At 40.9% G+C, this 24,767-nt stretch overlaps 2 protein-coding genes across 5 annotated transcripts in view; one reads left to right on the top strand and one right to left on the bottom strand.

Annotated features, from left to right (window-relative positions):
* Positions 1-2,801, bottom strand: part of KCTD9 (potassium channel tetramerization domain containing 9) — a 43,548-nt gene extending 40,747 nt beyond the window's left edge. Inside the window, exon 1 of one of the 2 annotated variants that reach the window (XM_059372009.1) lies at positions 2,727-2,801. Coding sequence is in view for 1 of the 2 variants with exons in the window: in XM_059372001.1 (XP_059227984.1) it covers positions 2,545-2,592 (48 nt within the window). In the remaining variant the exon portion in view is untranslated. Of the gene's footprint in view, positions 1-2,544; positions 2,700-2,726 lie in introns of those variants that run through there. The other variant, XM_059372001.1, reaches the window with a different exon arrangement.
* Positions 2,802-3,382: 581 nt separating this feature from the next.
* The window catches only part of CDCA2 (cell division cycle associated 2), a 48,475-nt gene continuing 27,090 nt past the window's right edge, over positions 3,383-24,767 (top strand). For 2 of the 3 annotated variants that reach the window (XM_059393166.1, XM_059393185.1), the window contains exons 1-7: positions 3,383-3,764; positions 4,211-4,274; positions 4,370-4,543; positions 5,664-5,818; positions 17,451-17,601; positions 18,987-19,186; positions 20,787-20,871. In XM_059393166.1, the coding sequence (XP_059249149.1) occupies positions 4,211-4,274; positions 4,370-4,543; positions 5,664-5,818; positions 17,451-17,601; positions 18,987-19,186; positions 20,787-20,871 (829 nt within the window). In that variant the 5' untranslated portion in view covers positions 3,383-3,764. The remainder of the gene's footprint in view (positions 3,765-4,210; positions 4,275-4,369; positions 4,544-5,663; positions 5,819-17,450; positions 17,602-18,986; positions 19,187-20,786; positions 20,872-24,767) is intronic. The other variant, XM_059393175.1, reaches the window with a different exon arrangement.

A 24,767-nucleotide genomic window follows, 5' to 3' on the forward strand; every position in this document is an offset into this window, starting at 1 on the left:
GTATGCTTCAGTTTATCACAATACACCAATATGAACCAACTGGGGAAGAAGTTTTCACATATGAACGCACTTCCTTCTCTCAGTAGACTTGAGACCACCTGACACATTCAGTAATGGAAAACATGTGTCTTTACGGATTAAAAAATCAAGTTTTCATATAGTTATATATTTCCAGGTAAAAATATAAATAAAAAGTGTAATATTTCTTCTTAAACTCCCCTGGCTCCTCTTGCACACCCTCTGTGGTGTACCACCTCACTCTGGCAAGCACTGTGTTAGAGCACGCACAGCCCTCTCTACAACCACAACATCAAAGCATGTACTAGTGACACTTAATGTTCATTCAGTATATAGAAGAGTCACGGTAAACATATGATGTAGTTCCCTGCAGTAACTCTCTGCCTCTCCAAGCCCAGGTTTTAGGGCCCCGTCTGGCAACCACAGAAGCAGCTTTATAGGAGGGAAACTTATTTGAAAAAACAGACACTGATCTTTTAGTTTAGAACAGGAAGCAAAAATAGAAGGTAGGTTAATAAGGAGAGACTGAAAGCGACAGATACTCCAGCTGCTGGATGGGAACTCAAACTCTAATAGTAGTGCTCTGTTTCAGCATGTCTTTCATGAACATCGTGCCATGATCATGCCAATCCTGGCTAACTCTAGTCACCTTATTTACATAAACATGCAAGCTGTTAACGTATTCTGTGCTCTTTTGTCAAATAAGAGTAATTACAGTGGTTTTTTTTTTTTTTAATCAGCTGGATAGAGAGGAAACACTTAGAACTTTGGCAAAGAATATGTTTTCTAATTGAGTAGTAAGGATTATAGTATGATCTGTTTTTAATATTGAATCATACTAGTTTCTTTCTCCAGTCTGGGTCTTTATGATCTTCACAACATAAATATATTTATCTTTATTTACTTGAGATGTGGTTTTTTTTTCAATGTTTTGAGACTTCCTTCAAAATATTTTTTAAAAATTTAAAAATTTAAACCCCAAAACCTAATCTGGTCAAAACGAGATAGCTTTAAAATATATATGGTAAGATTAACATACCGATCTTTGAAAGAACAAAATCCAATGGTTTCAGAGGAGAATTAGAGCACAGTTAAATATTTATGACTGAGTCTAAACATCTTGTCTTTCAGAGAGAAACAAAAAGATGCTAGATAAAAAGGTCAACCAAAGGTCTGTTTTTGAGAACATATTACAGTTGTTTGGCTATACTAATTTTTTCTTCCAGTAACAATGTAAGTTTTAGATTATTAGTAGCTAACAGACAAACAGGTTTAGAAAGTTAATGGTCAGAAATAGTATGAGCCCTGTGAAGTATATTTTGAAGTAATATTTATGAAAACTCAAGAACTTGAATATATGCCAGTTGTTTTTATATATTAAATCTCTAAAATCAGAATTACACAAAATTATAGTCAACAAACTATACGTGGTTCAAATTTTTGGAGCAGATTTATTTAAAATTTCAGAGTAGTTCGAAAACCATTTTTTATACCGGGGCACAATTACACTATTTAAAAACGTACTGTTTCCAAAACATGCAAGAAACGAAGTATTGTATTCTGGCAAATAATATAGGGAGGTCAATTTACCTTTACCTTAGACTCTAAGGCATAGTTACTTCTAGATGTCATTTAGCCACATCATAAATGTCTGCCTTGAACAGTCAAATTTTCCAAAGAAGCCGAACAAGTTCCATGGGTGGGGCAAGAGGCTTGAGAAGGAACAGGATTCATTTTGGCTTGCTCCAGCCTTGGAAAAAAACATTTGGTACCACACCCTCAACAAAGGCCTAACACAGCAACTAGTAATCAAATCAACCCATTTTGGTCCATTGTGACAGTCTTCTAAGGAACTAAGTAAAATAAAACAAGGCAAAATAAAAAAGTGAGTACGTAAGTTTGGCGGCGGCGGGGCTTGGGGCGCCTACAAGATAGAGAGGTAGGAACCATCACGCAAATGTCCTTAATTTTCAATCTTCTATTCGCCCTAGGACAGAAGGATACTTGACTTAGCCACCGACAGACAATTTTATTCTTTCTACCTGATCAACCTTCCGAGTCTGCCTTAGTTGTTAACCACCACTTTCTGGAGCAGACCATTAGTCAGCACCAAGGTGGCAACGCGCGCCCTTCTACAGCCAGGGTGGGGGGCAGCAGGGTCTTCGGGGAGGAAGTGGAAAGAGGAACACCAGCACCAAGCGCTCAGGTGATAGCGGCCCTCCCCTCGCCGTCCGAGTCCTCCGCTTTCCAGGACCCACACCTGGACGAGGGAACGATAAAGCACAAGCTGACCTGCGCTGGCCCCCAGGGCGGCGGGGGAGCCGAAGGGCAGGCTCCGGCCAGGAATCCCGCGGGTTGGGAGGAGGCCGCGGGAACCCGACGTTCACCTCCCGGACGCCCTCCACCCCGGCGCACGCCCACCTCCCAGCCGCTCTCCCCAACTTCAGCCCTCTGCCCTGCCAGCCCGTTCCGCGCTCCGCTGCCCTCTCCCCCCACAGGCGGCCAGCCTCCTACCGACCTCCTTACCTTTCCATTCTTGGGGCTGCCGTTAAGGAACAGGGTCACCCGCCTCATCGCGCTGCCCCCACTGGGTCCTGAGTGAGTCGCCACCCTCCCACCTGGCTCTCCTCCCACCTTTTTCTTCTCCCGCCCTACCCCTCCCTCCACCCACTCGGACTCTCCTCCCTTCGCCACCTTCCTTTTCTTACAGAGACACACTCGCACGCACTCTCGGTCCCACACCCCAGGGTTGGCCGGTCCTCCCTTCCCACCCCGCCCCTGGGCTCCTCAGCCAGCCTGGGACCCTTCCCCCACCTCTCCCAGACTGACTCTAAGCTCCACCAATCAACCGGCAGCGCCGGCCAGAACTCAGCCAATTATCGCCCTGCACTGGGTGGGCTCATACTAACCCAGCCCAGGTGGAGGGAGGGAAGAGAGGTTGCAGTCTTGCAGACGGGAAGGGTTATCAGCCAATCAGCACAACCTGGAGCCGAACGGCGGCTCTAGGCGTTACTGAGCAGGCGCAAACCCCATACCAGGTAGAGCTCATCTGCATGGGGAGGCGGGGTTGGAAGGAAAGAGGTGGAGCGCTAACGGGGACCCATACAAGTCAGCGCCTCCGCCCACTCTCTCAAACCACGGACTAAATGGCCGCTGTCCGGACTGGATGATTGGGCAAGAGCCCGCCCGTCGTTCCACCAGGATTGGCCCAGTGATTCTTTTCGAAGTTTGCAGCATCCAATTGCAAAGCGAGGGCGGAGCTAAGGCGCTAACCGAAGGGTTCTTCCGCGAGATTCTCACGGAAAGTAGTCCCCCCTGGATACAGATTAGCAGCCCCTCTCTCTGGTTGGCGCGTCACCCGCAGCTAGTGGTGGCTTCTCTCGAGCTCACCAAGCCACTCCTGGTCCTGGGAGGACTAGATACAGGCCCGGGAGAGTTCGGGGTGCGCGTGGACACGTGTGGACAGCCGCGGCGTAGAGATTCCTGGAGTAACGCCGACGCCAGGGAGGCGGGGCCGGCGATTTGAATCTGGCGGCGGGTGGCGGGCAGCGGCCGGCGGAGGAGAAGGTAGGGATCGCGGACGGCTGGGTCGGAGTTCCTCGGGCCGGACGAGGCAGCTCCCGGCGGCCGGCTTGGCTGCTGACAGTTGCCTTCTCGGGCGAACCGTCAGCCCCTGCACGACACTCGGGCGGTGGAACGTTGCAAATACACCCAGTGGGAGGAGAGCCCAGCTGCGGGAGTGAGAGGTAGGGCAGGGGCCCTGGTCCTGCAGAGCTGCTTCTGGGCCGTGCTTCTCAAAAGCGTGTTCTCACTTATCCTGCTCCACGGAGATGGTGGTCCTCCTGAGACCCGAGCCGGACCCCCCGCGTGCTTTCTAAAATGCAGGTTTCCTGGAGCCCCGCCAGACCTACTTAATAGAATTTCTGGGAATCCGCAAAGCTGTGTCTGTAACAGGGTACCCAGATGATTCAGATGTTCGCCAAGGTTGAAAAGCCTTGGCTTCTAGTGGGAGGTCTGCTTTGTTGCATTCCCCAACAGCAGTTTCCTGCATTTGTCTTTTTGAAAAGCCCTCAAAATACCCGCTTGGCCTCTATTTTCATGCCTGTATAGATTGTGTATAGATTAGAATTCAGTCTTGAATGAGAATCTTGATTAAATCTTTAATCTCGGAAATGGCTTTTTTTTTTTAAAGATGGATAGCAACCCCAAAGACAGCGAGCGTCTTGAAACCAAGGAGCCTGCTCTTCGTGATGATGGTATGTAGTGATCTGTTGCCTCCTTGTAAAATGTGAGGTTTAGGTGTTTGATTTCATAATGATGTTTGGCCCTCACAACATGTTGTCTGTTTCAGAAAATTCCTCTTTCATTTTGGGAAATGGGAATCTTGTAACTCCTCAGAAGCATGAACCTGAAGTGACTCCTAATGGTTGCACACTGGATACTTTCAAGTCACCTTTGGACTTTTCCACAGTAACAGTAGAGCAATTGGGAATTACACCTGAAAGCTTTGTAAAGAACTCTTCAGGTAAAAGAAGTTTATTGCAGTGCTTTTGAAGTTTAAAAATAACTAACGCAGTTTTGTGCATCTAATCTACCCTCTCCCATTACTTTGACTCTACAAATGTTTTGTTAGGGAGATTTCTGTGAATATGCACGGTGCAACTAGCATAGCAGAATATTCGGTTCCCAGGGCAAGCAGCATAATGTTCAACAATGTGCCCTGTGCTCAGACTGGGAAAGAATACACATGTGAATCATTTTTTGACCTGACTCCTCTAAGTAGTAATAAATTTTATGCTTACATATGGCAAAAATAGAAGAAAGTTGAAGAGCTATTAAGAAAGATTGGATATGCCTCTTTCAAAATCACAAGCAAAGTTGACTCAGACGAATCTGCAAGGAGTAGAAATGAAATTCATCTGTGAAGTCTGATTTAGCTAAGAGAGGAAATAAACGTGAAACTGGGATTAGATTGGAGAAGAGTATTTAGAAGTAGAAGGTGAAGGAAGGCTGAAAAGTCAGAGGGCACTAGACTGAATAATGCATGATGTAGACAAGACACAGTGATGTGCCATTCTGTTTCCATTCTCAAGAACATTATCTATAAGCCTTTAAAGGAAAAACTGGATTCATTTTGTGCTCTTTAGCATGTGGCCCGAATGCAGCATAGTGTGTGGAAGGTGGATTGGTTTCTCAGAGAAAAATGATTTTGAAAATTGAGAACATGGGAGTGCACGTGCCAAAGTGGAGAGAGCTTTCTTTTCAGTTCTTGGGGATAAGACAGACTAATTCCGAAAAAAGAGAAGTTATTAGTCCAAAGCTAGACATTACCCATTCCTGTGTGCAGGAAATATAAAACAAAAATGAGAACTATCAAAATATGTGTTCATGTGCTCATTCCACAACTCTCTGATCAGCGTTTTCTATGTGCCAGGCACTTCCAGAAGCATGGAATAAATCAATAAACAAAGATCCCTATCCATCTGATGATGTGTGAATAACTTCCTCTATAATTCTCTATTTAGATTTCCGTAATAGGTGCTTCTCATGTTCTCTTTTAGGTTGGTATATTACAGGGAATTCAGTACATGATTACTCATGATAGCCTTGTTTTGTTCCAATGTAAAAGACAGTTTTCGTTATAGGAAAGTCCTCATCCTACCTTAAAAAATCCAGACGACGTTCTACAATCGGTGCTCGGGGCTCTCCTGAAACAAACCATCTTATTCGTTTCATTGCTCAGCAGCGGAGTTTAAAGAAGGCAGAGAAGTCTCCTTTGACACCGAATTCCCCTTTTCTGGTATGGTATTCTTCTAACTTCTGTCATGAATTCTCTTACGAAGCTTTCATATGGTGTTTCTACCTTCTTGTGCATCTCATCTGTTTTTGGATCTGGGGAGGTAATGTTTTATACTCGTCTTTACGGCGAGTGTTCAGTTTTCATTGATAGTGATGTTGAGCATGGCTATGTTAAAAATCAGGAAATCCTGGATAGAAATGGTTTTCTAGAGGAGCTATTTTATTTTGCAGGGTTTTTTGTTTTGTTTTGTTTTTGCCAGTTGATGTTTTTCTCTACAATGAAGTGAGGTGGTGTTTTGTTTTTTAAGATTCTATTTATTTATTTGACAGACAGAGATCACAAGTAGGCAGAGAGGCAGGCAGAGAGAGAGGAGGAAGCAGGCTCCCCGCTGAGCAGAGAGCCCGACGCAGGCTCCATCCCACGACCCTGGGATCATGACCTGAGCCGAAAGCAGAGGCTTAACTCACTGAGCCACCCAGGTGCCCCGAGGTAGTGTTTTCCAACCTTTTTCTTTTAATATTTATTCTTGAAGCATCTTCATTTTTTTTGACTCCTGCATGTTGGAATGTAGGAGTAAGAGTTCCCCCAGGACAAAATATATTTGGGATAACCTGACGAAAAGGAAAAAATTACTTGTCTTCTGATGAGGAAGGATATAGCTATTTTTGCGGATTTTTATAAGAATAATCCATGTTCCTAAAAAGTCAATAGTGTACAACTGTGTCTATGAAAGACACAGTTAATGCTTCCCCTTCTTGAAGGACAGCTATTTATATTGTCTCTTTTGGTACTGGCCTTCCTATTTTATTTATTTATTTAAAAGATTTTATTTATTTATTTGACAGAGAGAAATCACAAGTAGACGGAGAGGCAGGCAGAGAGAGAGAGGGGGAAGCAGGGTCCCTGCTGAGCAGAGAGCCTGATGCGGGACTCAATCCCAGGATCCTGAGATCATGACCTGAGCCAAAGGCAGCGGCTTAACCCACTGAGCCACCCAGGCGACCCAGGCCTTCCTATTTTAAAATGTACTTTATTGTCACTTCTTTATTTTTCAGTTTTAGACACTGTGCACAAGGCTACATAGTGCAGTCGTTCTCAGAGATTATCTGACCATCCCGGGGAGCTCTGTGTCCCATTCAAGAGGTCTGTGAGGTTAAAACAGGTTTTTGTAATAGCACAGAGGTGTTTTCCTTTTCCCACTATGTTTGCATTCACAGCACAGAAGCAATGGTAGGTAAGATTGAAGGCACCAAGCTATCATTTTATTCCACACTCCTAAGCCTTCACAGGGAATGATAATGCCAGGTTCACTTAATATCCCTGATAATGATGCAGTGAACATTGTAAATTTTATTCTCTACCCTTGTGTTATGTGTGATTAAAATGGGAAGTATGCTTCAGGCACTTCCAAATTACATACAGAAGTATGATGGATGTTCTGAAAAAAAAAAAAAAAAAAAAATCATGTGTGTAATTGTTTTGAGCCATAATCTGAACTCTGGCCCCTTTTTTCATGGAGCATCATTTTTACTTGAAAGACTGACAGTCATCATGCTTAGTCAGACTTGGAAATGTGAATAACGTTTTTTCAGAAATGAACAGTGAACCTGCCACTTCAAGGAAAAATGGAAATGTTTCTTAAAACATGTTGCTTAAAAAACTCGAGTTTTCAGGAGAAAATTAGAATTTGGAAAAATTCTGCTTAGCACCATGAGTTTGAGAACTTCCCACTAGCTAAACTTTCCTGATAAGATCAGTGGAGATATTAATGAATGTGATTTTCTTTAATACTACACAATAAAAGGTGTCAACATTTGGAAGATCTGCAAAAGTAAGTGAATCAGTATTTCCCTAATGACCAGTGCATGCAAAATATACCCTCAAATTGCAAGCCCACAGAATATGAAGGTTCATTGATAGAATTTCATATTTGACATTGCAACTGACTTTTAGGAAATCTTTGGGTTTTATGTTCCATGAAAGGAAGAGTAGCCACAATTCTGGAAAGCCTGTTAAAACACTCTTGATAGCTATAGTGCACATGAACTAAGAGCCTTTGGTGTTCTCAATAATTTTTAAGAGTGTAAACACTTTCTGAGAACTGCTGTTAGGGTAGGTATGAACATGGACTGTGGAGCTATTTGCTGAGGTTTGATTCTTGGCTTTATTGTTAATTAATTGTGCTTTTGGCAAGTCACTTAATTTTTCTTTTCTTTCTTTCCTTTCCCTCCCTTTCTTCCTCCCTTTATCTTCCTTCCTTCCTTCCTTCCTTTCTTTATCTTTACACCTGTTATAGGGCTCAAATTTACAACCTCGAGATCAAGAGTTGGTTGCTTTACAGGCTGAGCCAGCCAGCACTTCAAGTTACCTCTTTGTCTCTGTTTTCTCACATATAAAATGGGGGTGAAAATAATAGCAAGGTTTTCAATGAGGATGATTAAATTAGTAGAGGTGAAGTACTTAGATCTGTGCCTGGAACACGGTGTGCTTTGGATTTACTATCATTGTAGTTATTTCTGTGAAAAAATGAGGATTTTGCTCTTATACCTCCTAGCCATAGCTATCCTAACACTATCCCCTTCCCCATCCTTCCAATACAATTATAATTTTTGTTTGAATTAAGACTTCGTGTGCATTATTTAACCATGCAGATATTTTTCACAAACTGCTGTTTGGTATGCTATGTTCCATTTCTTTTCTTACACAAGTTTTATTTTTCCTCTAGTTAGTAAGTACTTTTTATTACCTTTTGGTTTAGTCTTTTATCACATAATTTCTTCCCCAAACTTTGACAGTTATCTGTTAACCTTAAGGATCTGCAGGTTCTTTTCTTTTTCCTTGGTGTTCTCTGTCTTCTGTTGGCTTGGTTGCCATCTGGGTCTGTTGGTCAGCTGTCACTTTGTGACTTGCTTTCACCATCCCTGGTGATTTTCTTTTCTTCCTCTGTTTGGATTTTCTGTTTCCTTGTCCACATATCTTTCTTCTTGTTTTACTAGCTCATTTTTCTGGAGCTTCTGCATATCTGATGACGTTTACTCTACTAGCACATTTGGATTATAGTTTGTCTTACTATAGAATCTAGGTTGCACATATTTCCCATCAAAATTTGAAGGCATTGCTCCATGGTATTTTAGTTTACAGAAATGAAGAATCCTATTCATTCATTCATTCATTCATTCATTCATTCAACACCCATTTTGATTCCCTATCTTTTGTATGGCCTATTTTTTTCATTTTAAGCTCTGTTCTTGTATTAAATAAAGAACATTGTGGCCTGTTAGGGACATTATATTTTCCTGGATGTTTTCGTCCTCCCCTTGCACGATCTCTTTGCCTTCAGGTTCCATTGCTACCTGATTAGTTCAGACTCTGACTCATGCTCAGATCTTTCTTCAGATATCTAGTGATCCTTGACACTCTGTTCATTTTTAAAAGTGAGACTCTTTAAAAACTTGACTGAGAGGTCAGGGAGCATGGTCCAGTTTTGTTAGCCAGTGGACTTCTGTGTAGACATGGCCACTTTTTCACTGGAGGAACTCCCAAGTATCAGAATCCTGTGGTACTTTTCTTTTGGCAGATCTTTTTTCCTCTGGAAGGAATTCCTGGGGTATAAACCTGAACCCCCCGACTCTGGAAATTAAGTGTCGAAAATGCCTGCAAGTCAGAAGTTCACCAAGAAGTCCTGGATGGCCTCTGTTTTCAGTGCAGATCGTCCTCTCCTTAGCTGTTTGTGGAGTCTTAAATCATGGAATCCTGAATCTCTGAATCTCTGTGTTCCCTCCAGACTGTAAAGGTCTTTTCTTCTTTATGAAGAGATCCGTGGGTTCAAGTGCTACTGGTAGAGTTTCAGTGTTCCTGTTGTGAGTTCTGCCCTTGACCCTAGTTTTCAGAAATACCTGATACATTAGATAGCTGAGCCTTCCTGGGGTCTACTGCAGGTCTGCTCATTTCCTGTTTTCAGAATGCGTAAAAAGTCCCTGTCAGTTTCAGCTTTCTCTGGCCTAAGTTCCTTTTTTGTTGACATTCCATATGTGCTGTTGATAATTATGGGTTTTTTTGTATCCATATAAATATATATATGTGTGTGTATAAATGTATATATGAAAACACCCCATACCCATGACATGTGATTATATGTATTAAAGGAATTCCTTGAATAAATAGCTCTAGTATCTAGCATTGTTAAGAGTAAGGGCTTTCCATGTGAGCAGTTTTTATGGACAATCAGTGCTGTCCTTTGACCTTTCGAGATTTGCCTCTATAGTAAATACCCTTGATGTCGCTTCCTGTTCTCAACCTATCTCTTCTTCCCTTGCTCAACAAATTAATTCACTGCATAAATAATATTAGTTCACATATTCTAATTTACTGAAGTTTCCACAAATATACTGGTAGGACTTGTTTTTTTCTTTCTGTAAATTATAAGGGCCTCTATACTTACATATTTCATCTTTTTTCTCCACCTTCTCTCTTGCTTTATTTTTTGAAGATTTTATTTATTTGAGAGAGAAAGAGAGTCAGAGCACAAGAGCAGGGGGAGGGAGAAGTAGACTCCTTGGGTTTCGATTCCAGGACCCTGGGATCATGGTGTGAGCCAAAAGCAGATGCTTAACTGACTAAGCCACCCAGGCACCCTGACCTTCTTCTGTTTTAGAAAGAAAATACTTTAGAGGAAAAGTTAAAGGGCAGTGGCTCTCCATCTTTCCTCCACTACCCTTGCTTTCATTCTTGAATATTTCAATAAGCACATGGTTTATCATCCACCATCCTAGCTCCAATGATCTTTTTTACCTCAGGCATCTGCTTATGTGCTCACTCAGCTACTGTTGCACCTTTGAGATCTTCTTTCAGCCCACCTCAGTCTTACCCAGATTTCATCTTTCCAGTTTACTTCACAGTTCTCTCATCCTGTCGAAGCCTCCAGACTATTGATCTCACCACACCTGTACTATCTACTGCTCACGTTATGTCTTCTCTCACCCTTACACAGTCTAGATCTATGTTCTAACCCTCTGAAGTTTTCTTGCAAACACATTTTTTAAAGTTTTTAAAACTTATACAAATAAAAATATTATGTATGCACATTGTTTAAGGAAACAGTACTTTAGGATTTATTTATAAGAACTACGGTGTGCAGCTGCCTTTTTTCCATGTTTGCTTTCCCGGGGCTCTCATTTTCAACTTCTGTAGCTGTTGCTTTGGTAGTGGTTTTCATAGATCTTAATTTTCCTTGCAATTCCTTTTTTAAAAAAATTGAATTCTAATTGAAATACAACATTAGTTTCAGGTGTACAATGTACTGATTCAAAATTTTATACACAGTTGAGCCTTGAACAGCATGGGGATTAGGGGCACTAACCCCCACGCTGTCGAAAATCTTAACTACTAGTAGCCTACTATTGACCAGAAGCCTTACTGATAACAGTCGATTAACACATATTTTGTATATTATATGCACTGTGTACCATAAAATATACAATAAGCTAGAGAAAAGAAAATGTTATTAAGAAAATGAGAACATACACTAACAGAATGGTATTCATTGGAAAAAAAGCATCCATATTTAAGTGGATACTTGAAGTTCAAACCCTTGTTGTTCAGGGTTCAACTGTGTTCCGAATTGATCACTGCAATAAGTCTGATCGTATCCATCGTACAGTTACCAATTTTTATTTGTGTGATAAGAACTTCTAAGATCTATTCTTATCAGCTTTCAAATTTAGAATATAGTATTAATTAGAGTCACCATGTTCCACCTTACTTCCCTATGACTCATTTTATAACTGGAAGTTTGTACCTTTTGACTCCTTTTACCCATTTTGTCGACTCCTGCCTTTGGTAACACCACTCTCCTCTGTAACTATGAACTCCTTTTTTTCTTTCTTTTTAAACTTTGAGCTTCCACATGTAAGTGTGACATGGCAGTATTTGTCTTTCTTTGACTTATTTCTGTTAGCGTAATGCTCTCAGGGTTTGTCCATCCATGTTGTCACAAATGGCAAGATTTCCTTCTTTTTTTCTGACTGAAAAATATGCTATTGTGTATATATACCATATCTTCTTTGCCCATCCATTCACTGATGGGCACTTAGGTTGTTTTTGTATCTTGGCTATTGCAAATAATGATAGAGTGAACATGGGGGTAGATACTTCCTTTCAAGTTAGTGTTTTCATTTTCATTGGGTAAATACTCAAGTAGAATTACTGAATCTTATGGTCATTTTACTTCTATTTATTTATTTTAAAGATTTTTATTTATTTATTTGACAGAGATCACAAATAGGCAGAGAGGCAGGCAGAGAGAAAGAGAGGAGGAAGCAGGCTCCCTACTGAGCTCCATCCCAGGACCCTGGGATCATGACCTGAGCTGAAGGCAGAGGCTTTAACCTACTGAGCCACACAGGTGCCCCTACTTTTGTTTTTTTTTTTTTTTTTTTTTTTTTTTGAGAGACCTCCATACTGTTTTCCATAGTGGCTGCACCAATTCACATTCCCAGCAACAGTGTACAGGGATTTCCTTCATATCCTTGCCAACACTTATGGCTTATTTTTTTAATAGCCATTCTGATAGATGGGAGGTGATATCTCATTGGGTTTTGGTTTGCGTTTCCCTGATGATGCGTGATGTTGAGCATCTTTTCACATGTCTGTTAACCATCTGTGTCTTTGGAAAAATGTCTGTTCTGATCTGCCAATTTTTAAATTGGATTGCTTGCTTTTTTTGCTATTGAGTTACATGAGTTTTGGGTTTTTGTTTTTTGTGTGTGTGTTAAGATTTTGTTTATTCACTTGACAGCGCAAGCAGGGGGAGCAGCAGGCAGAGGGAAAGGGAAAAGCGGTCTCCCTGCTGAGCGAGGAACCCAACGGGGGGCTGGATCCCAGCACCTGGGGTCATGACCTGAGCCTGAAGGCAGATGCCCAGTCAACTGAGTCACCCAAGTGCCCCAAATTACAGGAGTTCTTTGTATATTATATCAACCCTTTTGTCAGATATGTTATTTGCACATATTTTCTTCCATCCAGTAGGTTGCCTTTTTGTTTTGTTGATGGTTTCCTTTGTGTGCAGAAGCTTTTTAGTTTGATATAGTAAATAACATTTATTTTCGCTTTTGTTGCCTTTGGTTTTGGTGTTAAAACCAAAAACCCTGGCGCCTGGGTGGCTCAGTGGGTTAAGCCGCTGCCTTCGGCTCAGGTCATGATCTCAGGGTCCTGGGATCGAGTCCCGCATCGGGCTCTCTGCTCAGCAGAGAGCCTACTTCCTCCTCTCTCTCTGCCTGCCTCTCTGTCTACTTGTGATCTCTCTCTGTTAAATAAATACATAAAATCTTTAAGACAAACAGACAAACAGACAAACAAACAAAAACCCTTGCCAAGACTGGTGTCAAGTTGCTCACCACCTATTTTTATGAATTCATGTCTTTCAACAGTTTGAGTTAGTTGTTGTGTAGGTGTAAAACTGTGGTTTAGTTTCATGGCTTTGAATGTGGCTGTCCAGTTTTCTGCATGACATTTTTGAAGAGACTGTCCTTTCCCCATTGGATGTTCTTGGCTCTTGGTAAATGCCACTGGAATTTTGTTGGTAATTGCATTGAATCTGTAGATTGCTTTGAACAGTATGACATTTTAATGATACTCTTCCAATCCGTGGGCACAGAGTATCTGTCCATATATTTACATCTTCAGTTTCTTTGATCAGTTTCTTATGGTTTTCCTTGCATTGGTCTTTTACTTCCTTGATTAAATTTATTTCTAGCTGTTTAATTCTTTTTGATGTAATTGTTTTTTTTTTTAAATTTTGGTTTCCACTAGTTCATTAGTAGTGTATAGAAACACAACAGACTTTTGTATGATGGTTTTGTATCCTGCAACTTTACTGAAATCATTTATTCTAATGGCTTTTTTTAAGATTTTATTTATTTATTTGATAGAGAGAGATCACAAGTAGGCAGAGCAGCAGAGAGAGGGAGGGAAACAGGCTCCCCGCTGAGCAGAGAGCCCGATGTGGGGCTTGATCCCAGGACCCCGAGATCATGACCTGAGCTGAAGGCAGAGGCTTAACCCATTGAGCCACCCAGGCACCTCTATTCTAATGGTTTTTTAGTGGAGTCTTTAGTTTTCTATATTTATTATGCCATCTGCAAATTGTGACAGTTTTACCTGTTTCTTTCCAATTTGGATGCCTTTTACTTTTTGTCTAGTTGCTACTATTTAATCTTTCAGTATAAAGACTAACTATTAACTTCCCTCTGTGGATGGTAGAGAATTAGCCCTTCTCTCTTCCTTATGCTTTCTATCCTACATACACATGTGTACTTCCCATTCTCCACAATTTCCTAATAGTTGGGTTATATAAGTATTCAGGTTTTATATTACTATGACCACACAGGTCATACTGAGCTTGTTTTTCTTCTGCAATTATGTTATCCTCCTTTTCATTTGGTTCATTTTCCATTAGTACAAACAAATCTTAGTATCTCTTTAACTCCTCGTAGACCTCTAGGCATCCCATTTCTGTGCCTCTTCATCACCGCAAAACTTGGTGAGTCTGTCTTGCCCCACTTCCCTTCTCTCATCCTCTCTGTGGCTGCTAGCCACGCCAACTGGGCTTTTGTTTCTACCACTCTGTCAGCAAGACTCTTGTCACCATTGATCCCTGGCCAAGACAAAGATTAAATCTAAGCATGCATCTTAGCCTTTCCTCAGCTTTTGAAGTCTTCAACCACTCCCCCCTTTACACACCTTCTGCACTTGGTTTATAGGATTCCATACTGACCTAATTTTCCTTCTATGTCATAGGTCATTCCCTCTGTTTCATGTGCTAATTCCACCCCTGCTTCCAGTTTTTCCTTAGAAATGCTTGAGTGCCCTAGGGCTCCCCTCTGTCCCCTTTCGGTTGCTTTCCTTAGGCTACCTAACCCCTTCCCATGGCTTCTATCAGCAGCTGTAGACTGACTGCAAAATGTCTGACTTTAGCCCAGAGCTTCATAGAACACTAGACTGTGTTAGATATCCAGTTGCCTATTCAACATCTTCACTTGGGTGTTTTTATAAGCATTTGGCCATAGCCAAACTGTACATTTCTTCTCCCTACCAGCTTCTCCAGCCCATTTCCCAGTTGTAGGACATGGCACCATCATCCAGCTGTTCAGGCCAACTACCTATTAATGTTCCTTGGTTTCTTTCTTCCACATCCAGCACATCACTACCTATCAGAACTCTTTTAAGTCTGCATGTCCCCACAGCTCCACTGCTACAACAACCCTCATATGTTTCCTGCCTAGGTTACCAAATGCACTTCCTAACTGTTCTCCTCAATTCCCTCCTTCCCTAATCCACCCAGCATCCCCTAGAGCAGTCAGAGAGAGATGAAATCAGATCATTCCTTCTGCTGCTTAAAACCTTCCACTGGCTTTCTGTTATGCCTTGAATTAAACCCAGACCCCTTCTTTGAAGCTTGCAGCGCCCTTCTTGATCTGAGCCTTGCCCACCATTAGCCTCATATCCCCATCTCCTTCTGTTTCCTGGGCATAATGGGTTTTTTTTTTCCCTGCTGCATCCTGTTTTTTTCATCCAAGCTTTTGTTACTACAGAATGCCTTTCTCCTCCACTGCCACTTTCTCACTGTTACTTTTTAAAAAATTTTTTAAAATTTCATTTAATATTTAATTTATTTTTTTTGCACTTTAATATTTAATTTAATTTTTTTGCACTTTTTTGCAGTGATCCATAATTCGTGGTTTCCTCACTGTTTTGGTTCCAGCTTGGCTATTGCTTTTGATAGGATGCTCTTCTGACTCAAGCCAGAGCAGCACTTTTACTTCATCACGTTCCTTTTTCATCTTCTCACTAGCACTTCCTGTACCTGAAACTACATTAATATGTTTTCAGAATTTCTGTCCAAAGTGTGATCCCCCCCCCCACTCTATGTCCTGAGCCCTTAGAACAATATCTGGTACGTGGAAGGAATGTTGTTGACTAACAAAGGTCATAAGACAAAAGAATAAAGCAATGCATTTTGAATGTTTTGTTTCCCTTATATATTCCCATTCTCCATCAGGAAATAGAGAAAAACAATTCTAACTAGGGAACTTGCATTTGTGGTAGGCAGCATTTCAGAGCTTTAATCGATCCCTACCGTGTTCAAATGGGAGGACCCAAAAGAAGCCCATTGGAGGTAAATTGTATGACTTTGGGATAACCTGTTTCTTTTCTCCGTATCTCATAGAGAAGAGTTGGCCACCAGCTTTTTATGAATGTTGTGTGTTATGTCATAAAGGTTTACATCATCAACCATATTTGGATTTAAAATATTGTTATTATGTAACAGTTCACTTTGTGAATGTATTTAACTGGGAATAGAATCAAGTGTGTGAACAGATCCACCATCAAACATGGCTTCAAACTTTTAACTGATTTTCCTCCAGATGATATCATAAAGGGAGGTAATTTTTTACTTTTATCTGTTGGTATAATTTTTAAATTGTTATTAGCTCCAAATTACTGGAAATATTAGACTAAATAGTAACGGGGGGGGAACTGGATAAAGAACTTAATAATTTTTGGGTAACAGAACTCTTTAATTGTATGTTACTCGCATGTATCTGGCACTTATCTCCCTGCCAGTGTCCATGAAATTGATGACTCCTTGGCTAACCCTGTTAGCAGAGTTTCCAGAGTGCTCTTGTGCTTAAACCATCTATTTGGCTTTGTAGTTTTAGCATACGACAGCTTTTAGTGCTGAGGAAGTAAGGTCCTATGAAATAAGGAAAATTTAACTGGGGAGAGGGTAAGTGTGAAGGTGGGTCTCTGAACTGCTCCGGGAACATCTGCGTCTTGTCCTGGCCTCCTGGGGAAGGGGTGTGTATGGATGGAAATAGGCAGTCAGATTAGCTTGGATTGACCTGGGTATTTTGAGACCCTCGTGTGTCATGCAGATGGTTTTCAGTTGATTATTTTATGTATGTATGTATGTGAAAAAAAAATATATATATATATACACACACACACACACACATATGGTGAAATTTCTAAAGTGGCAGGTTCTTCTTTCTTACCCGTCTCTGGATTCAGTGCTTTCTTGAGTTCTCCATGTAATTGCTTACTTAGACCTCTCAAACATTTTTGTGCTCAACTTCTTTCCCTTTCCTAATCTGATTCGTCGAGATTGTCTCAGGTTACGAACTCAAAGTTAGGAACTCTAAAAGAGAGACCTTAAGCTCTGCAGGAAGAATCCTTTTAGAGTTTTTAGTCCCCAGATAACTGGGGATGTATTTTGCACAGGTGCTTTTTTTAAAGCTGTTCCCCACCTACTCCAGATTTCTGTCATGTGTGTGGCCTGACTAATAACAGTATTGAGCCAGGTTGTACGCCTAGACATAACCACACAGCTGTTCTCTGGGCTCGGGTTGAAAACCGAGGGAGGAGCAGAGGAGAAACCAGGGTGATGGCAGCAGTTTGAAATATTCAAAGTGAAAATACGTGATTCAAGGGAGAAGAGGCTCTGCCACACTCATTACCTCTGATCTTCAAAAAGCCTTTATGTATTTAGTCTTGGATACAATGGTTATAGGCCTAGAATAGAGATGCTCCGTTTGATTTCTTTATAATACCCTCCATGTCTGTATTTTAACAGGGCAGTCCTGTACCGTATCGAAATGTTAATTCTTTAAGGGAGCGAATGTCTGCCTTCCAGTCAGCTTTTCACTGCATAAAGGAGAATGAAAACATGATCGACCATCCTGAATTCTCAGAGGCTGAAGGAGAATTCAAGACAACAGGCTCATGTAAGTAAAAAGAATTCAGTGAGTTTGGACTTCTGTGTTTATTCAGAGATGCCTGTGAGGTATAAAAAAGATTTAGTTCCACAGTGTGAAGGCAGTCTTTTCTGAGCAGAGCTGTATTTTTAAATGGAGCCTAACATTTAAAATTTGGGAAATTTCACACAAAAATTTGGATTTCTGGTTTGTCTCGAAAAAAACCTGATTTTTCGCTCATTCCCGAGCCTATAATTCCACATGGCCACAGTGGAGTTTTGTGTGTTAACATGGCAGAGCTGGTTGGCTTGTTTTATCTTTAGAATGAGGGAAATTTGAACATTTAAACCTTGATTTTTGGAAGTTGATTATTAAGCTTGGCAAGCATTTCTATGAATACCAAACACTCAGCCCTGATGTTATAAACAGATATATTTAATCTGGCATCTTAATAGCCTGTTCTCTTCTTTACCATAACTCACTTTTTCCTATCACTTCTAGGTTTGCAATCACAAGGCATTTGAAATGCCAGAATTGAACAAAGTTTTGACATTACCATAATCATCATAACCATTCCTCGGTGCTTTGCACGCTGAGGTTCCACGTGATTTTGTTTTGGTTTCTTGAACCAACTTCAGGTGCATTTCAACACCTCCTCACGCACAGAGCACTGTTACTCAAGTCCCATTCATCTACCTCCCCAGTGTGTGACCCACTCTGATGTACTCGTTTGTATTTGTAGTTTGTAACTTACCTATTTTTCACTCCTGACCTGTATTTTAAAATATTTTACTGGCATGATTGCTCTAGTTCTGCAGATGACCAAATTCACTTTTTGTGGCTGGGAAGAACTGAGGCACATTTTGGCTATATGTTTCATAAAACCATACACAGTCAAAGCAGAACCAGTATTAGAACATAACCACATCCTTTAAAGTGTTCAGAAGAGGGGCCCCTGGCTGACTTAGTTAAGCATCTGTCTTAGGCTCAGGTCATGATCTTGGGCTCCTGAGATGGAGTCCTGTTTCGGGCTCCCTGCTGAGTAGGGATCCTGCTTCTCCCTCTCTTGCCCCTCCACCTGCTCACATGTGTTCTTAAATCTTAAATCTTAAAAAAAAAAAGTTAAAAAAGAAGGTTTCCTTGTATATTTTAAAATAGTGAGATACTATATCAGAAATAGAAATACATATTAGTGTATCTTTGTACATTTTTAAAGTCTAGAAAAAAATTTTAATAATAGTTATTATCCTTTTAATAGTGATATTCTCTTATCTTTCAGCTAGATTTCTTCTGAATAGAAAAATGTACTTTTAATTGATAAAATATTTAGATTCAAGCACTACATTTTACTGAAATTATTATGTGCAAAATTTAAGAGTGGTATAGTAAAAGAAAATATTTTTGCCTGTATATAGCCAAAAAGGAACATCTTGGTGGATGTCAAGAGTCTGAGTTCCCCGCAAACTTATCATCCAAGCGTCGAAGGATATCCTCTCAGAGTGGCTTTGATGAAAATCTCACGGATGCGGTTCATCTCCAGATATTCCATAGTGCCCCTTCTCCTGATACAGGCAAAATGTGTGCTGTTGAAGCTGCATCTGCAGATTTTTCCGAGGTAATTCACTGACCAGAGTCCTAGGAAAATGAAGCTTTGGTTTTTCTGGCTGGACACTTTTAACATTGTTAGAACCCTTTTCCAGCTAGGGTACCTTGTTTTTTTATATTGTAGCTGAGTTTTCAATTATGTTGTGTGTGTATGAATCTCCTACTTGTTAAATTTTTTCATTGTTAGCTTATTGGTTAGACAAGTTTTGATGAATATGTTGCTTTTGGTTACAAAAAAACATTTAATGAAAATATTAAGCCCTGTGGTCTTCTGCTTGCCAGCTATTGTTCTAGATACTGATGGTACAGCTGTGAGAAAATCATGGTCCTCCCCTCGAGCAGCTTTTAGTCTGCTGGAGGAAGCAGAAACAGGAGCACATTATTTACACAACTGGCAAATGAGCTGAAGATTCTCTCTGGGCTGTGCTGCTCAGGTCTGAGAAGTCTTGCACTTGGCTTTTCTGCCTCTACCTGCTTTATTACTGGTTAGGAAACAGGGTGCTGTTTAGCAATTTCTCCTTCGCTCTGCTCACTTCTTTCAAATAGGTGTAGGGATTTTTGTTGTTTATGACTACCTAAAGCCTGTCAAGATTATCAAAAGATCTTAAGCTCCATGAATTAAATACTACTATTGAGGAATCTTGACCTTCACTCACATGTAAACAGGAAGCTGGTTCTCTCATTATTGGCTTTCTGTGCTTTACTTCTGGTGTGACATAGCTGGTTCCCATATCTTTAGTTAGAGCAGACACCTGACACCATTAGATCTGAAACTTTTTATCTGTAACTTCTCTGTCGCAAAGACTCAGAGCATATTCTGTTGATCTGATTTGGACTGGCATAATAAATGTTTGATAGTAAGATTCTTCAGGGCCCAGTAGGTTTCATTTGTAGCTTACAGTCACTTACAATTTCTGCTCCCTCTCTTTTTTTCTAGTTGATAGGAAATTATCAGCCGGGAAAACCAATAGTTTTTCATCAGCACTTTGGGCATACATCATGATTTAGAAATGGTGTCCACATTAATAGGAATGTATTTTCTATCCTAGCCGTTAATGTTTTTCCTAGCTATTGATACCTTTTAAAATAATTATGTAACATTTTTTATTATTATTATTTTTTTAAGATTTCTTTATTTAAGAGAGAGGGGGTGGGAGGGGTAGAGATGGGGAAAGAAATCTCAAGCAGACTCCACGCTTAGCATTGGAGCCCAGTGTGAGGCTCCATCTCATGACCCTGAGATCATCACCTGAGCCAAAGCCAAGAGTTGGATGCTTACCCGACTGTGCCACCCAGACACCCCCATTCTTCATTACTTTTGAGAATTTCCTCTTTAAAATTAATCATTATAGTTTTCTAGACTTCTAATAGTAAGGCAACGAAACGTGCCCTCCAGACTTCCTAGGGAGCTGAAATTTGTTCAGTAGGATGTTTAGGCTGCAGTTACAGTGTTTTTAGCTCCATCCCTGTATGCTTTCCTAACAGCTAGGTAGTGACTGGTTTAAGATCAGATTTCTAGGTAATCTGTAATACTTTAATCTTTATAAAGATCTCAATACTCAAGTAAGTAATAAGACTTAATATTTCTTTAATTTTATCCCCCTGCCAAGAAATCTTTTGAATCTGGTTTAACACGGTCTGGATATTTAGTTGGAGAGTCTGTTTCACTTTCCAAGCTCACAGAGGCTTCAAGTGGTAAGTATTTAATCTTTCGTAGTACCTGTGCCATTTCACCTATTGAAATATGTGTTCAGTAGACATTTGTGGTTGGTTTACTAATCTTTGGGGAAACTGAGGCAGCACCCTACATTTTAGGAGCTCTCGGTCTAGTAGAAATGTTTCAGAATTCTTGTATGAGAGAGGACTTTTTTTTTTCCTTAAACTGCTGCTGGTAAGAGTGAGATATTTCCAAGTTGACAGAATCTGTTATTTAAAAAAAAAAACAAAACAGCATGTCTTGGGGGACCTGGGTGGCTCAGTGGGTTAAAGCTTCTACCTTCAGTTCAGGTCATGATCCCAGGCTCCTGGGATTGAGCCCCCACATTGGGCTCTCTGCTCAGTAGGGAGCCTGCTTCCCTCTCTCTCTGCCTACTTGTATCTGTTTGTCAAATAAATAAAATCTTAAAAAAACAAAGCAAAACAGGATGTCTGAACATATAACATGTATTTTGTAAGAGAAAACACTTCCATGTGTGTTGTTTTGTTTGGTTTGGTTTTTGGTTTGGTTTTGTGTTTTTTGTTTTTTGAGGGTTTTTTTTGGTTTTTAAGTGTGGAAAGGGACCAATGTTCAAAACTTTCCCCAAATCAGTATGCTGGTATTGTGTGAAAGTCACCAGTAAGGTATTAGGCTTACTATCAGCCTACCTGTGTCTTTATCTTTAAAGTAAAACTTAAAGACATAGAGTTAGGTCTTGCATTTTTATCCATTCCAAGAGCCTGTGCCTTTCCATGGGGCACTTGGTCCATTAGCCTTTCAAGTCATTATTGATATGGTTTGATTTATAAATCTACCATTTTTTTCATGCATTTTCTGTTCCGATTTTTGTTCCTCTGTTTCCCTTCTCTCTTTTAGAGGTTTATTTGAAATATTCTTTTTGGAAAGCCAGTTATCCATTACCTTTTTTTTTTTTTTTTAAATATTTGTTTAAAAAATTTTTTTAAAGTAAGCTCTCATCCTCAAGTGGGGCTCAAACTCATGTCCCCAAAATCAAGAGTTGTGTGTTCTACTGACTGAGCCAGCTAGAACCCCCTACCCATTTACCTTTCAAACTATACCTCATTGTATCATTTTAAGGTTACCTTAGGGATTGCAAAATACATTCTTAACCTTTCAGTCTACTTAGAGTTAATGTTGTACAACTTCATGTAAAAGACAGTGTAGTATAATAATTTATAAAGTATATATTTATATTCATTATCTAAATGAATATTTACTGAATGAATAAATAATAATAAATAGATGACCAGGGGCGCCTGGGTGGCTCAGTGGGTTAAAGCCTCTGCCTTCAGCTCAGGTCATGATCTCAGAGTCCTGGGATCGAGTCCTGCATCGGGCTCTCTGCTCAAGCAGGGAGCCTGCTTTCTCCTCTTTCTCTGCCTGCCTCTCTGCCTACTTGTGATCTCTCTCTCTCTCTCTCTGTCAAATAAATAAATAAATAATCTTTTAAATAAATAAATAAATAAATAAATAAATAAATAGATGACCAAATACACGGTTTTCAGATAGATTTGGTCTTCCTCCACAGTTCCTGAAAATACACCTATAAAGGTGACATGATATCTTACTACTATTAATGAAAGTGCCTTTGGGACCCCACCCAGTGGTGGGGAGCTGGTTGCCAAGAGGACCAACTATGTGATTGGAGGGTGGAATTTTAAGCCCCACTTCTGACTTCTGATGAGGGGATTGGGGCTGGAGATTGAATCAGCCAATGGCGTTACCATTCATGGCCATGAAATGAAGCCTCCATAAAAACTCAGAAACACAGGGTTCAGAGAGCATCCTGGTTGGTGAACAAACACATGGTAATGTGGGTAGCGTGTTACTTCTAAGAGAGGTCATGAAAGCTCTCTACCTCTTCCCCAGATCTCTCTTTTGTTCCATCATCTGGCTGTTGATTGATATCCTTTCTCATTTCTTCTAATGAACTGGCAAACACAGTGGTTCCCTGAGTTTTGTGAGCTGCTCTGGCAAATTAAAAGAACATTAAGAGAACCTCTTGATTGATAGCCACTCAGTCAGAAGTTTAGGTAGCAATCTGGACTTGTGACTGGTGTCTGAAATCTAAGGAGGAGGTTGTTGGAACCTCCAGTCTATAGCATGTCAGAGGCACCAGTGACAGCCCAGGACTTGGGACTGGCTTTTTTTTTTTTTTAAATTATCTGTTTATTTGAGAGAGAGTGAGAAAGAGCACACAAACAGGGTGAAAGGCAGAGAAAGAGAGAAGCAGACTCCCTGCTGAGCAGGGAGCCTGATGTGGGGCTCAATCCCAGGACCCAGCTGACTGAGCCACCCAGGTGCCCGAGACTGGCATCTTAAATGAGTGAGGGATGCTCTTGTTGGACTGAGCCCTTGACCTATGGAACCTGATCAATCTCTGGGTAGGGTCAGACTTGGATTGAGTTCTTGGACCTCCTGCTGATGTCTAAGAATTGCTTGGGGGCATTGTGTGTGGGAGAATCCCCTTCCCCCAAGCTGGAATTGGGTCCTGGAACCAAAAAAGAGTTGGTGTTAGGGGAAATAGATCCAGACAGTTTGTAAAGTTTCTATTTCCTGTCTGCCCACCCATGTCTTTTATGGTCCTTTACACTATTGATAACCTCTATATTACTTTTATATTCATTTTAAATCCTGCACTGTTTTTGCTTTACACATTATGTTTCGTGCAGTATTTTTTCTTTTATATCAACATACATACACTTAAATAATTAGATATAATTTAAAATTGAACTGGGCTTCATGTATTTGTATTTGCTAAATCTGACAGCCCTACTATGAATGACTGAGATAAAGTTCCCTGGTGCCCCTTCGTTGTCCCTGGATGCTTCTGTCATGGAGAGAATGAAATATGTCCAAAGCAAATGGGCTGGGCCACTCACCATCACATGCTCATGCCCCTCTGAACAAGCGTCTGTTCCCTCCCCCCTCCCTTCCTGTTCCAGTAGATCCTCTGTGCTCTGACCCAAAGCCGGTCCCTTGAGGGTGATCCCTTGCCACTTGGAGGACCTCCTGCCTGAGGTGTTCCCTCTGTTCTGAGTTGTTCACTTCTCCCATTAACATACAGTGTGCTGTATTATCTCCCTTCTTAAACTGACCCTTGTCCCGGGATTTCCTTCAGTCAAAACCACATTTCCTTGCTTCCTCTATGGCAAAGCTCCCTTTAAGAGCTGGTGGAGCTCTGTCTCCTCGCCTCCCATTCTCACTTGCACCAGCTCCTAACAGGCCTTGGTCACCTCTTCATTGCTATCCCTTTAGGCATTCTCACCAGACCCTCTCCCCAGGGCCCCAGCACGGCAGGCAGAGCTGCCATTGCCCTCCCTAGAGGAACCATTTCTTCACTGGGCATCGGGACGCCGTTTTCTCTGGTCTTCCTTGTTTTACTGACCATTCCTTATTTGTCTGTTTATTTTCTTCTCTTACATCCTTTAACCTTGAAGCATTTGAGTGCCCTGGCTTTAGTGCTCAGGCTTTTTCTCTCTGCATTCACTCGCTAGGTGATTGTGGACGTTCCCACAACACTAAATGCTACCTGTATGCTGTTGACTTCAGAATTTAAATACCCGTCCTTGGCCTCTTCCCTGAACTCTGAAGTGCTCAACTGCCTTTTCTGGTCTCCACAGGGATGTTTAATAAACATCTCAGACTTAGGAATTAATACTCAAGAAGATCTTGACTATTTTTCCTTCCCCAGTCTGCTCATCTCTGGGTTGTTTTTTGTTGTTTTGTTTTATTTCATCTCAATAAACCATCCTACCATTCACCCAGCTGCTTGAGTCAAAAGCATTGGAGTAACTCTGGCCACCTCCCTTTTAAAAGTTAAACTTCCGGGCATAACGAGGTGGCTCAGTTGGTTGTGTCCGGCTCTTGACTT

This window comes from Mustela nigripes, chromosome 1, assembly GCF_022355385.1.
Source record: "Mustela nigripes isolate SB6536 chromosome 1, MUSNIG.SB6536, whole genome shotgun sequence".
In the NCBI taxonomy this organism is placed as follows: domain Eukaryota; kingdom Metazoa; phylum Chordata; class Mammalia; order Carnivora; family Mustelidae; genus Mustela; species Mustela nigripes.